Genomic DNA, 15,992 nt, shown 5'->3' on the forward strand with positions numbered 1-15,992 from the left:
CTCATAAGCGCTTGTTATTTCAACATTTTTGCGTGATCGTAATTAATGGGAAATAAGTTGCGTTGTGTTCTAACCATTCCGAGACCGAGCTAGGTAAGAATCGGACAAGAAAATAAATGTAATTCACAAATAAAAACATAACATAAAATTCAATATTAATTCTGGTTTATTTAGTATTCTCAGATCTAAAAGGAATATTCACAGAATTGTCTTTTTATCATAATTTACATAGTTATGGACTACCCAGTAAATTTTTTATATTAACTTAATTCATAATTTTGGTATAAGATTACAGACAGGTCATATTTAACACTGTTCAAATAAGCTATAAAGCCGAAGATAGGTTATTACATTTTTTTTCACCTTCAGGTGTTAAGTATGCATTATTAGTAGGACGGACAATTAATTCAGAGAAATTTTACATTTTTAATTATTAATTATTAGCTCCTCAGCCAAAAATTAAGTCTCCAGTAAAAACAAGGAAAGAAAACAGCTGAATTTTTCAGAAAATTACATTAGAATTCTATTAGGTAAATTCCTTCAATAAGGTTACTTTAGTGCTAAAGCCAGTTAATATCAACAGTCCTTTACTTAATAGTAGGAGGAATAAATTAGAGCGACTTATCTGTTTATTGAATGCGGTGCCTAGGTTCCATCGGAGATTTCAAGCAAGCGTCCGCCAAGGAATAAAGATTCTTCAGCTGCAACGATTCACTACGCTCCCGGTTGCAGGGCAAGACTAAAGGTCAAGGCTTCCGAACTTGATGATTCGAAGGATGATGCAGTAGAAGGCGAGGATCAACATCAGTGGGAAAACGATGACAATGCAATTAGCAAGATTAGGCCAGAAGTCCTATATCCAACAGGTGGAACCCACTAATTGATGATAAAAAGCAGCATGTCAATCGAGATACGTTCCTTGAGATCACAGCTTCCCTTCTAAAGACAGCTTTCTTCATAATACAAGGTAAGAAGGTATTAACGCTTAACTGGCCACGAACCGCTAGGCTTAATCGGTCGGCCATGCGAGCACTCATCAAAAGAGTTAGGATACACGAGGAAGAAGAGCGAAACCATCCTTTCACTTAGTACAGATAGAATTACTAGTTTGGGAGCAAAAGCATTTTTATGCTATCCAACGAAAACCCTTATTTTTCCACTGTGCACTGATCAGCAACTGAAATCAACTTCATTTGAGACTTTATTGTGCTTTATCAGTAAGCATTGAGAGCTTTAAGCATTCGTTTTCGATTGTCCTTAGAGTCCTGACTTGAAACTTTTTATTTTGGACAAAAATTTTAATTTTTTCTTCTTTTAAGGAAGATTTTCCAGACGTATCTTCAACAGTATTGGTTTGGTTTATTTATCTATGACAAAGCACTCGAGGGCTATCTGACTAAGGGAAGGGAAGCCTTCTTGGAGGACTCTCTAGGAGAAACTGGCTCGTATACAGGTTACACATCGCAAAAATCAGAAAAACGCCCATGCAACCAGCGCATTTGCCGAGATTCGAATCACGGACTGCATTAGCAGTGTTCAGCGACTTTCCGCTGGGCCGCCGGTAGGCTTCAACATTATTGGAACATTATTATGTTCTACTATGTGTTTTGTTCTATTATTGCTTATTGCACTTTAAGTGTCGATTTGAAGCTTTAAAAATAAAGTTATGTGATAATTCACGTAGGAAATATATTTATTATATGATAATTTATTTATTACACACTAATTTTCGAGAAAGAAACATGCAATATGTTTGGAGATAAGTAAATTTTTCATCTGCTTGCAATATGGTATTATTTTACTGTATTACAGCATATTGCTCGTAGTATTACAATATGTAACTCATAATAACTGCAACATTACGACACTGCAGTATTACAACATAACTTTACAAAATTACAATATAACAACGTAACATTCATAACTTTTATATTTTGATCCATGTATTTGTATCAGACAACTTAAGCGGAAAAGCATAACTCTCTGAGTATTATATATATTTCTTATTAGAAATATACATTATCGAAATTCTTAATCTCACAGAAAATCACACTTATATGCAAAAGATAGATTTCTTTGGTAATTGTATTGCGTTTATCGAATCAATAAATAATTTTTTTTTTCCAAAAGGCAAAACTTCAGAATACAAAATTTTATTTGAAAGTTAGAAATAATCTGGAATTAATCATATCACATAGTTTTTTTAGAAGTTTTATTCCACATTTTTTTAAAACCCTATCTATAAAAACACAACATAAAATGCTGCATAACATAAAACATAACATAACTGCAATAATGTTTACTTAAATAAAGTATCGACCGCTGTGATATCGGTATTCACAGAATCTCATAGGAAAAACATTTTATCATTTCCACTCTGCTTTAATTTCTGAATAACCGATAATGTTTATTTTTCTAGGTACTTGGTTTGATCTGTCTCTCTGTGATAGCACACTATTCTCAGCTGTTTCATCCATTAACCGGAAGTGCTTTGGGACTTCTCTGCAGTAAGAGCGCCGCCTATTTCCTTCTCGTATCATATGCCTGCTTTGTGACGTCATTGGTACTTCTCGTGTCGAGCGTCTTGTCTTACTGCACTGCCTCATTTTTGCCCAAAACTGCTTTTGTAAGAAAGAGGTTCTTTTTTTGTTTTTATTACTTAAAGTTAAATATGGTATTTAAACAGTATTAAGTCTGGTGATCTTTAAATGAATGTAAACAGTATGCATTACAACGAGAATGTCAATAAATATATTATACAATTAATTTCTTATGGAAATAAGGAAAACTGAACACAACATTTTGAAATTTACGATGATTTACATCATCTGAAAATTTTATTTGTGTAACTAAAATAGCATAATTTTGATAATTAAAACTTCCAATATTCTAAGAAATGAGAATGCAAAAACATAATGGAAAAATGAAGATCGAACAACTATTAGTTGCTATGGCTGTGGGGAATCAGGTACTTTATATCTGGATTTATGTACTTTTATATATTGCCTAAATTTCTTGGACATATTTTAAGATGCACGTGTGTATAGGTTCTTACAGACATCACAAAAATATCCTTTGCTGTATATGTATGGCCTTGCTGGTCAGGGGGCTGAGGCTAAATGCCCAGTCTGCTCTCTCCCTCTCTCTTAAGAAGCAAACACTGATTTCAGAGCTGTACACCTTTGGGCATTCTCTGTCGAGGAACCTCAGACGACTATTTTGAGAGTAAATTTAAACGGGTTAACCGGAATTGTATGTGCTGACACTGGAGTTAGCCACACTACAACGGGAGAAACGGTATATTGTCCTTCGAAAGAAAGAGGAATGGAATTTGGGAAAACCAGCATGAATGTTACACTCGCCGATGGTCTTCAGAAGGAAACAGAAGGTTATATGATTCAAGTAGATATTGAAATTGAAGAAGATCGTTCCGAATAATGTTATTTACATTACCTGCAACAAACGATAACAGAACGCTTTTAGGAACTGATTTTTTACGTAACGCTGGAAATAGTAGGTAGTATTATCATGACAACCTTAAACAGAAATTTAGCATTAATGATGATGTTTAACTACCCGAACCTAATGATTATGAAGAATTTAACCGTTTCGATTAAGAGAATGTGAAGGAAGAAATTTAACTAAAATCCAAAGGGAAAAACTTAGTACTCTGTTAACGAAATACGAGACTGTGTTGCAGCCAGAAGAAGCCAACTGCCTATCTTGAACATCACATAAATACCGGCAATAAACCTTCAGTTTCAGTATCCTCATATTGGATGTCTCCAGCCATGAAGTATATTTTAAAGAAAGAGTTTGATTATATGGTGGAAAAGAAAATAATACAAGAATGTGTGTCTGCATACTCTGTGCTTGTGGTTCTTATACCCAGACTAAGCAGAAAAGTCTGGCTTTGTGTCTATTATCGAGGATTGGATGCTGTTTCGAAGGCAGATTCATATCCATTACCTAGGATGGGTGACTTACTGCATGCTGCTAAACATACACAATGTGCGACGACCACTGATACTATTTGGTTGTCGCACATTGTATCAGTGGTTGTCGCAACATTGTGTATGTTGCCATATACTGATACTATTACTACAGCCGGAGATAAAACAGCATTTGTTTACCATTTTGGAACTTTCGTTCGAATACCCTTCGGACATAAAACTGATTTTTCGGAGATTAAATGATAAATTCTAAAGCAGCTTGAAAGATATGCTCCTTCTGTCTAACTCAAATGATATTATAATACTATTAGAGACTTTCAAGAAACATGTAGCCGATCTAAAAGCAGTTTTAGACAGCTTTTTGCAATTTAAATTTAATGCAAATAGCGAGAAATGCAGTTTTACTAGTAATAAAGTAAAATATCTTGGTCACTGGATTACTGTGAAGTAGAGGTTGATTCAGAAGAAAAGCTATGATAACTTGTGCAGAAGATGCCTGCTCCAAGAAACATGAAACAAGTGCAATCTTTCTTGGAGATCTGTTCCTGCTATAGAAGATTAATACTGAAATTTTCAGAAACAGCTAGATTTCTGAATAATGTAACAAAGAAAAATAGGAGCTCGACTTGGGGACCAGAGGAAGAAAATTCTTTGTAGACATTTCTCGTTAGCTCTCCCATCTTAAAGCAAAATGATAAAACAGAGCCTCACATTATTCGAATGGATGCTTGTAACTATGCTTTGGGTGTTGTGTTAGTACAAGGAAAAGGCTCAGAAGAATTTCCAATTGAATATGTTAGCCGCTGAAAGAAATTACTCTACAGAACAACAGAACATTACAACAGAACAAGAAGCTCTTGCTGTTGCATGGACCTTGAATAAATTCCGTGGCTGTATTGATGGCCAAGAGCCATCTGACCACCAGCAATTGAAATGGAATTTTAAGCTTAAAGTAACCTATGGGTAGACTTGCTAGGTGGACCACTCAATTAGATTTCTATAATTTGAAAATGGAATATATCCCTGGAAAAGCCAATTTTGTAACTGACGTTGCCATTTCTATAATTAACATCATTCCATTTAGATAACTGACACGTTGCCATTTTTATAATAATCCTACATGACATTTCTATAATTTGAAAATGGAAATCCCTGGAAAAGCCAATTTTGTAACTGACATGTTGCCATGCGCTGTGTGCAACCATGAAAAAGAATCTTGCGAAGTTTGTACGATAACCATTGATATGCTAAACAGAAGTGCAGCATAAATCTGGAGAATAGCTAAAGAATACATATCATTGAATCTTTCGAAAACGAAGTAAAAGATGAACTTTTACGACGAGATTATGTTATGATTAAAGCAATTCTGTGTCGTTATTCCCCAAACTGAATCAGAAGAAGCTCAACTAGTAGTACCAATATATGAGCGAGAAAAGAATTCTTAAGCAGTATCATGGTGCTCTTACAGCAGAACATCATGTTTCTGAAGGAACATACCATAGGATTTTCCAAAGGTATTATTTCACAGGAATGCTCGAATACATTGCAGATTACATAAAAACTGTGATAAGGGTAATCGCTATAAACCTTCAAACCAGAAACCATCCGGCTTGCTCCAAACATTAATATATAATTAACGCTTCAAAACGCTTCCTAATAATTTTTTTGGTCCGCTACCTGAAAGTAACAGTGGGAAAAAATTGATTTTTATTGTTGAAGATTGTAACACGAAATGAGTGGAGCTGTTCGCTTTACTCACTACTACTGCGAAGGAATGTGCAATAACAGTAACAGATGTCGTTTCCATACGATGCGGATTGCCTCGAAATCTAATCAGTGATAATGGAACTCAGTAGTTCGTTCGCACTGTCATGCAGTTAAGTATGTTTTCTGTTTTACATTAGCCAAGTGTTCAGGCCAATGTCACCGTCAAACAAATCCGATAGAGAGAGGGATTTGAAACATTGGTTGGCCATATTTGTGGGCGACAAACATTTTTCTTGGGCAGGTAAACTTCCGACAATTCGTTTCGCAATGAGTACTCGTAAAGACGAAACCACCGGCCAAATTCCCGCTGATTTCCAGTTTGGAAGAGAGCTACATACGCCGAACGATGTTACGTAAGATCTTAGGCATGTTATTTCCAATCATAATTTTGTAGCAGAAATTACTTGTTATTTGAAGAGATTTGCCACCACAAGTTCACTAGGTAAACGACCTGGTTAAAAAAAACAAGAGTATCGAAAATAGTATACTGATGCCGGATACTTGGATACCAATTTAAAACTGCAAATCGAATTTGTAATTTCAAGCGCTCTGTGAATAAATCCGTTGAACAGAAAACGCGCCTCGTCGAGACGGCCGCTACTTTATTAACCGACTACCTATGAAGTTTCAAACCTAAGTGAACCAGATACTCCGTTAGGTGTGTATCATTCCTCTCGACGTTAAGACCTTGCCTTAACTCATATTCATCACCTCATTAACGTTTTCGCTAGTTCCTCGTCGGGACGATGTAGGAGCCAGAGGGGGAGGCTAAGCAAAAAACTGTTAATTTTTCTCCTATCATTCTGAGGTTGAAAATACCAGAGAGACTTTACTTTCTTCCCCGTAAGATTTGAATTCGGATTGGGCTGCCGTTGGCGGGCAGAAAGAAAGACAATTGCGCTGCTGTCTTCTGGAAGTACGTTGGCATAACATTATCTAATCCACCTCGAGTAGTAATGTATCTGCTTGTTCTCAAACGGAAGACTTCAAAATTGGCATTCTTGAAAAAGTTATTCTAATAAGTTCAGAATTTATCTGGAAGATAATTTTCCGATCTATCTGAAAGTGCAAGACTGAAATCCTGCTGTAATAGGTTCGATCGTTGAGTAAATATACATGTGAAAGCTTCGTTAAAAATAAATATTATATAGAAAAGTCTGAATTTCACAGCTTCCGCAGAGGTCCGCAGTTCGATTCCCGGCGAATGCGTTGCTAATTTTTATCTTGTGTGCTTCCAAAAAAAATACTTAATGTCTCTACACAATTAATAAAAAAATGCAAAATACTCCAGTTTAATCATTAAAATGTTTGCTTTTATGGGCTTTTATGCAGCTGTTATGGGAAGTGAATGCTATCATTAATCACCAGTGAATTGTTTTAGTAAATTAATACAGTTATTCGTCAATATTGTTTTACCCCCATTTCAAGCTTATCGTTAGAGTGATAAATTAGAAAATAGTCAGTTTTTGATGGTTTAAAGCAAAAAGAATGAAATTCTGACATTCGTCTTTCCGCTTTAATATTTCCATCGTGAGGTAATACACTGGTATGGTGTAGGTATCGGAAAGATGCAATCTCTTTATTTCTCAAGCATTTTAAGTCCGAGTATGACACATCCTGTATATGGAGATAAATGTTAAGTAATTATTGCTCCTGATTCTGTGTATGTGGTAAAAGATATCAATTTATAAATTCGTATTGTTTCTGATTCATTTTACAAAAGTCATCTATATGAAAATTCTGATTAATCTCAAAGGTAATTACTGTTTACATTTATGTTCGTTGTTTTAATATATTGAAAGCTTTTCCATGGCGTGATTCTAACATTTCCTCCACAATAAGATCTAACATATTGCTTTTAACTGAATTCAATATTTTTTCGACCATATTTACCTCTGAGTAAAACTATTAATTAGAAATATCAATAAAAATAAATCTTGTTTTTCAGAGCAAATTAAAAACAATGACAAATAATATTTTTTGACAAATCAACATTTTTTTTCCATTCAATCTGGGTATATGAATTTTTACTGAAGACCTAAATGCAAATTTTCATCTTTGCATAATTTAAAAATTTAAAGTTAAAATTTTAAACGTTTTAAAATATAACATTTATATATGCTTATCTGAAAACTTCGAAGTGTTTTAAACAAAGAGAAACCATATTAATTTACAAGTAGGGTAAATTGCTTTTCATTTAATAATGCTCAGTCTTTTTATTTTACGGAATGCTTTGAGAGAGGAGAAAGAGAAAAATGTATAAATTCTTTTTCTTATCAAACAACATTAACATTAGACATGAAAAGATTTAAGGGAGATTTTGTTAGGCATTGATGCCAAAGATCTGATTGTATATTGGGGTTTGTTAACAGGTGTAACTTGGTAAAATGTTTATGTTTTATGTTAAAAAGTGTTGAAAGGAATATTACATAATAGTGGGACCTTTTTTAGTATCAAATATTAAAAGATTTTGAAATATGATTTGGTCTATATTTTTAAATTTCTTATCCCAGGAATTCGCATATCATCTTGTTGCCTGCATCACGTACCTATCTTCAAGTCTTATTTTATTGCTGTCGTTGGTTATCAAAGACAAAGGCAATGCTTCTTACAGAGAACCTGCATTTGAAGCAAAAGTATCTGTGTCGGTAAGTATTAATCAATTCACTGGTATCACTTTTACACAATTTGATTGATGCGCACAAAAGATAAAAATGCAAGAATAATTATGAAAACGAGTCGATGTTATACCGTATTTATGCGAATCTAATGCGCATCCCCATTTTAAAACTTTAAATAATAAAAAAATGTTTGTCGGCGAATGTAATGCGCATCAATGGTATGAGGAATTTATTGAATCTTATTTTATACAAATATGGATTTGTATATAAACTATCAATCAATGGTATGATAATTTAGATACCATATTTTATACAACAATGGATTTATACATAAAGTAGCACAACATAGAATTAACCTATTAGTGGGCTATTGTTATGTGAAACAATCATTGTTCATTACCACTACCGTATATACGGTACCTATCGTAAAATATGAACATGAAATAAATCGTAACATTTCTATAGCTAACAGTTTCTACAAACCGTGATTAATAGTAATCGTCTTTATTCACTAATGTTTTCATCGCTGGAATCTTCGCAGCTCTCTTCGTCAGAAGCAGATTCATTTCTTCTTTTCTCATCGTCATCCTCGGCGTTCCAGAGCACGTCATCTTCACTGCCATTCAATGAATTTGAAATGCAGCATTTCTTGAAAGATTTTGCAATCATTGGATCTTCGATGCTTTTCCAGGCAGCAGAAACCCATTGTGCAACAATGTGCGGTGCAGTACGCTTAATTTTTCCTATCGGGGTCAATTCACGGTTTGGATCACAAAACTATTTTTCGTACTCCGCCTGAACGTACCTCTTAAAAGGTTTATTTATACTAACGTCCAGTGGTTGTATAACACAGACGTCATCCCTCCAGGAATGATTACAAGATCACTGCCTAGGCTGCGCGTGTTCTTTTTTACGTCGTCGGTGAGATAACCACGAAATGCGTCCAGACAAAGCACTGATGGTGGATTGAAGAGCCGACCGGGACGGCGTTCTCATACATTTCGGAGCCAATCAAGCATTAATGATTTCGTCATCCACACCTTCTCTTGGTTTCGAATCAGGACATCATCTGGGAACAGCTTTTCATTCTTAGGGGTTTTAAGGCTTGTTTTCCGTTTGAAGATTAAGAAAGGGGGAAGTTTGCACCCGTCTGCTGTTATTGCCAGCATCACTGTTACGCGTTGTTTTACACATTCCCAAGTTTTAATGATAACTTCCTTAGTCCCCTTCTCCGTAATGGTGTAGTTATGAGGCATATCAAACCAAATTGGCGTCTCGTCAGCGTTGCCAATTTGCTCCATTGAAAAATTCTTTTCCTTCCGAAGTGTGATGACATACCGCTGAAATGTTAGTAGTTTTCCCTCAAAATCTGCAGGAAGCTTTTGGCATATTGTTGTACGGCGTCTTAGAGATAAGCCCATCCGCTTCATAAACCGATCCACCCATCCACGGCTAGCCTTAAACTCTTGTTTCGGTATTCCAAGAACTTCAGCCTTCTCTTTTGCTTTATTTCTTATGGTGTCACTAGTCACAGGTTGTTCATTTTTCTTCCTTTCACGTACAAATTCCAAAACTTTTTCTTCAATTTTAGGGTGTCTTCCTTTGCGAGAGCCAGTGAATTTCTTTCTACTAGCTTTAGTTGCAAACAGTGCCAATTTCTCTTGCCGCCACAAGCGAACACTGCTCTCAGCTACGTTGAACTCTCCCCTGCCTTTCTATTGCCATTTTTTTTTCAGCATAAAGAATTACTTTACGTTTGAAAGTAGCGTCATATGACATTCTCCTCTGTTTGCCCTCCCTTTCGTGACTACGTACTCTGCAGTTTGTATCCTCTATGCAATAATGTGTCAACGATAAATGTAACGGTAAATCTAGTCGACAAATACAGTAATCCATTGTTACGATTTAAATTTGGTGGACGTCATCGGCGAGCTTTGCACTCGAATCTAATGCGCACCCCAATTTTGAATATTACATTTGGCCAAAAACGATGCGCATTACACTCGCGTAAATACGGTATTTACTTTTACGAAATTTTCTGACTGTATAAAAGACTATGCGATCAATATAAAATATATAAAATTAAGACTTTCAGTACTGTCAACCTATTTCTGGTACACTTTTATCTCACTTTAAAGTGCTTTGAACTCCTCGTTGTTCTTTCGAATTAATGGAGGGCTGATAACTGGAAAATAAGTCTAAATGCAAAGATGACTCTGTATTCATAAAAAAGAAATTCTTACAAGTCTTTAAAGGAAAAATTTTCAGTGTGCTATTTAAAATAAAATATAATTAATAATTAAAAAAATAATGAAGACATAGGTTTTTTTATAGTTTATTACTTAAGAACCTCTGCTTTCAAGCCCTGTTCGCATACATTGATACTATATATAACAAATACAACACAAGGCTATGACGTTGCAAAATTTCAATTCAATTTATAGACTGATATAAAATTTTATACTGAACTGTCTTTAGATCCCAGTGTTCAGAGCTTAACTTCTAAATTTAGAAATGCCGGAGCCCTATAAAAGCAATGACAACGGAGTCAGAAAACGTGAACTATAAGAAATATTATTAAAATTAAACAAATAAAGTAGAAAGGAAAGAAAATCTGAAAGATTTCATGTTTGAGTTTGTTAATCAAAAATTCGTTAAAGTTTTACAAAATATGAAATCGATAATAAAACAAATTCCAAATTTGGTCTTCCAGATGCCCATATTCGCAGCAGGATTATGTCATTCATAAATTTTATGACTCTAGGCATTGTCGGATTTAGCATTTTTCCTAGGCGGGGCAAAATCTTAAAACTGCCGCCCTCACGCATCTTCCTTTAAGTTTCTCTAACAAATATTAATTCTTTAAATAAACATAGAAATATGTAGGGTTTGAGATAAAATGTAAAATCCATTTTATAATAAGAAATTCTTTATGTGCCATTTTTGTTATAAAAAAATATACGTAACAAATGATTTAGTTTCTTTACTTATGGCAAAGCACGTGCCTAAGAGGAGAAATCGCTGAGGACTTTCTAAGAGTAATTGGCTCATATGGCAATTTCTGTATGAGCGAAACGACGCCCATGCAGTCCGCTAATTCTCTTGATTCTAACCCCCGACCGAATTGCTAGTGTTCAGACCTCTGAGCCGCTGGTGGTCCGACATACATACCAAAAGTTACATAATTAATAATCCGTGCGAACCCTCCTAATGCAGTTGCTTCTCCGGTGCATTGAAATAATCAAATTTACATTTTCCTTGAAATAGGGATTTTTACTAATATGTGCAACAATACCTACTCATACTAATAAATGATACTAATAGAAAATGATTCAGTACTAAATACTAAAATAGTTCAGCACAAAAATGGAAATCACACACTACTAAATAATAAAAAACAATATTTAAACAAATATAAGCAAATTACAAATAACTAATGCAATGGATTCAATAATTTTATACCAATTTCTCGATACTAACGGTAACTTTAACCCAGCACGTTAAAAATTCATTTCATTCTTTATGTAGGCTACTCAAGAACTGTACTATCGTCCTCACACAGCCCGATAACATAATAAATATTTACATATTCATACAAAAGACTTTTTTTGCACTGTAATAATTAAATTTACGTTTCCTCCGAAATATGCAGTTTTGCAATGTTTGCAACAATAACTAGCCGTACTAATGGAAAGTAATTCAGTACTAAATACTAAAGCAGTTCCGCATAGTACGAAAAATAGAAATGGCACATTACTAATAGTAGCTTAAACGAATATATATAAGTTACAAATCACTAACGCAATGAATAATCAAATTCCTTTTTTTTCAATAACATACTTAAATAAGTAAGTCCCAACGTTAAATCAAATATGCATTTGTAATAAAAATAATCTTTAGTTACAAACAATATATAACATAAGTTGGGACAATCGATGAGCTGATTCATTAATTAATTAACTTTCATTAGGTGTACATAACAACAATACGGGCTACTGCTGAAAGGAAAAGGTTAGCATTTTTACTTTTTTTCATAATTCTTATTTCATTAATAATTTTAAGTTCTTACCTAATGCTCTTAAACTATTACGAAATTAAAATTTTACTCTGCGAGCCTTTTGTTCTGCAAATAAATCTGTGGCCTCGTCATAATCATAATTAACTTCATGTACTGTTTGATTTTCGATTGCCAGAACTGCGTGACTTGTTAAACGCTCCTGATTCATCGATGATCTCAGATAGTTTTTAATTAGTTTTTAGTAATTTGCTAAAACTTCGCATATTTGCGGATGTAGTTGGAAGCATAGAGTAAATCTGCAGAGCAATATAAATATTGTAAAAGAGATCCTGAAAATTATAGGTGTAGATTTGTCGCAAGATAAAAAACTCTAGTCTTTTTTATGTCGATGAATAACATCGAGGCTTGTTGTTTAAAAACGGCAAGTTCCTGGCAGAACTCAAATGCGTTTAGATCTCGCTCATATTTTCGTGCAAGATCTGCTCCATTCTTTTGCAGTTCTTCAGTTGACATATTCAATATTTCACGACCATTGAGAAATACGGAAATTGAATTTAGTGTTTTAGCGCTATTTACCTTCGTTTTAATTTCTGATAAGATTCGATCAAATACAATTTTTATTGCATTAGAACATAGCTGAACAGAATGAAGTAGTCATCATTCGTCCCCGTGCAATTCATCAAACTGCTTTTTGCGCTTTAGAATTAATTTATTTGTCAAAATAGGTTCAACCTCAATTTTTTCGGCTGCTGCTTTAGATTCTTCTTTCCAATATGCCATAGGAATTTCTCTTATTTTTTGCAAAGTTTTGGTCAGACATTCCATTAATGCGATGGAACGCGCAAGAACAGTATCTTCCTTTTGAATTTCAATATTTATTCGATTGATTTCTCAAAACCTATTAGCCCAAATTGTCAGGTTGATAATAAATTCAAAATGTTTTACAACATGTAGCAGATGTCCTGCTTAGTACTTTGATTCCGCACTAAAAAAAAAGATAATCAATTTCTTTCAAGGATTTTACTACTTCAGGTAAATTCATTAGAAGAGCTCTCACAGCCACATATTTTGCCGACTATCTCATCTGGCTGCTTCCTTTTATGTTGGTTTTTGTACATCTTTTCGTAATATCCCATCGAATAGTGGATCCGACAAAAAAGCTAAATATCTCCTGGATAATTTCAAATAAGTTAACTGCTTCGGGGCAAGATGAGGCAAAATGCACACCGATAAGATTCAAAGATTAAGCGAAACAGCGCACATATTCGGCCAGCTTATTCATTTCTGTAATCCTGGCTTGTACTCCGTTATAAGTACCGGCCATATTAGATCCGTTATCGTCAGACTGACCACCACATTATCCAATATCCAAACAATCAAGAGTCAGTTTTCCCACAATCCGTTGAGAAATACATTCTCCTGTCTTTCCACCAACTTCTATGAAATCAATAAAGCTCTCCTTTATTTCACATACATCACCACGTATTTTTTACGTATCGAATCACCTGGCTCATTTGTTCTGTATGCAACACATCTGGAATGCAATCGAACATTAATGTATAATATTTGGCTTCTTTAATTTAATTTAAAATGCTATTGCGAACTGTTTTCGCCATTATGTCAGTAATTTCATTTTGAATTATCTTTGTTAAATATGGTACTTGTACCTTTTTTAGGTGTTCTAACTGGTACTTAAGAATTGAGTTATGTTTGGCCAGCAGAGTCATTAAATTCAAAAAATTGCCTTGACTAGGCCGAGGACACTTTGTGAATAGACTGCTAGGGGTTTCATCACACCCACGGAAAGAAAGACAGTTTGTTGAACGATACAATACAGCATCTATAACTACTCGTAGGATCTCTGTCCATTTTTCTTTCTCTGTGTGAATTAGTCGCTTAATGTCATGATCGATGCCTTGACATTGTTTCGTTAGTTATTGTCAAATTTTCCACTTAATCATGCAATTTCTGTGGATTTCAGATGCTTCGTGCTCAATTAACCTTTCTGAAGCTTTTTTCCAGTTAATGAACCCTGTAGTACACAATGCTGATATAGCGGCAGCGGCATGTTTCTGGTAAATCTCACAGCGTTTACAAAAATTGCATTTTTAAGTTTAGAATATTGTAGAGACATTAGGTTAATTGGAAAAGCCGGAGAGATGAAAAATGAGCAACCGCATTCACCGGGAATGGAACCACTGACCTCTAGAATACCGGCCCAGCGTGCAGAACCACTACACCACGAAGGCACTCTAAGAAAGCGGGAAAAATACCTTATATACTCCCCTTTTTAAAGGGCGACTGAGGTTTTTTTTAGGATACCCAATCGCCAAATCCTGTGTGTGGAGAATCCTCATCCAACACCCTTTTAGCTCGGGCGCCACTGTAGAGACATTAGGGTTTTTTTTGGAAGCAGGCAAGATGAAAAATAAGCAACGCCTTCGCCGGGAATCGAACCACGGACCTCTGGAATATCGGACCAGTGTGCAGAACCGCTACACCACGAAGCCACGCTAGGAAAACGGGAGAAATACCTTATAATATATAAGCCAAGATCTGTTAAACTTTTCCTGTGCCGCAATGAAGATGAGAGATGTCTTCCAGCACTTTCAGCGGACCTCAGGTCTACGTTTTCTGGGTGATTTTCGGCTAATAATACAGCTTGACTGCTTAAGAAAGATCGTTGCAAATCGTTAATTTTTTTTCTGTAATTGGGCAACTACCTGGGTCCGACAAATCAAAAGTTTTTAAGTTTTCTTTCTGCTGTCCACACGCACCTAAATGAGAAAATACTTTATATCCTAATTTTATGTTCTCTAGATGTTCGTTTGAGGTCGATGAAGAAGGTTGCTCTCTCTTGCTGGAATGTAGTCTATTTGAGGATATTACATGAAGATTCTTCATCTTGGCCATTCAAATTGTAAGAAATATCAAAAATCCTTTAGAATCTCGGCACCATCGGAAGTTGCGGCAGGGTCTCACGGTTCGCCTTTTCTGTGAAGCCTTTTTTTCATTTTAGCTGCAATTTGTTTTCTCTGTTCAGCCCTATCTTTTGCTCTTTTTCTATATTCTGCCTCTGAGAGTTTTTTCTAGACGCTTTCATGATTTCTTTTACCCTAAATAATATACAGTACAAATTACCTTAATAAGAAAAGCTAAAAATTGACGTAATTACACTCAACAGTCTTAGGGCCGCTTCGCGGACGCTCGCGCTAACTAAATGATTGCGTCTCGCTAAATATGGTTAGGAATACTGGAAGCAGGCATTTTAAAAGAAAATGAGAGAACAGAAACCCCCTCCTCCAAATTAAAAAAAACTTTAAAAACTATAAAAGTAATAAACCCATTTTTAAAACTTATGTTTCCGACTAGCTGCAAAAAATCAAAATACCTTACTTCATTTCTGTTGTATATTCTCGACGTACATTAATTTGAATTATTTCATTGGTCCAAGGTTAATTTGTATTGGGTATTAGGAAAGAGTTGCAATTTACAATGCTTCCCCATTTATTTCGCAAAAGGTGTCGGTATGAAAACAAGACCCTCTATGCTATCGTTCTGTTTCTCATTTGAATATCCCTGCCTAGAGAGAGAGGATAACAAGGAGACTCAGGGGTCACTTACAGGGACAAA

At 35.0% G+C, this 15,992-nt stretch overlaps 1 protein-coding gene across 1 annotated transcript in view; it reads left to right on the plus strand.

The window, feature by feature from the left end:
• LOC118191635 (uncharacterized) overlaps positions 1 to 15,992 on the plus strand; it is a 60,354-nt gene that overhangs the window by 21,700 nt on the left and 22,662 nt on the right. Inside the window, exons 2-3 of the mRNA XM_035362462.2 lie at positions 2,420 to 2,626; positions 8,234 to 8,368. Coding sequence (XP_035218353.1) covers positions 2,420 to 2,626; positions 8,234 to 8,368 — 342 coding nt within the window. The remainder of the gene's footprint in view (positions 1 to 2,419; positions 2,627 to 8,233; positions 8,369 to 15,992) is intronic.

The sequence above is a fragment of the Stegodyphus dumicola genome, chromosome 8, assembly GCF_044657685.1.
Source record: "Stegodyphus dumicola isolate Sdum_Otavi_A_Nest chromosome 8, ASM4465768v1".
NCBI classification, from domain to species: domain Eukaryota; kingdom Metazoa; phylum Arthropoda; class Arachnida; order Araneae; family Eresidae; genus Stegodyphus; species Stegodyphus dumicola.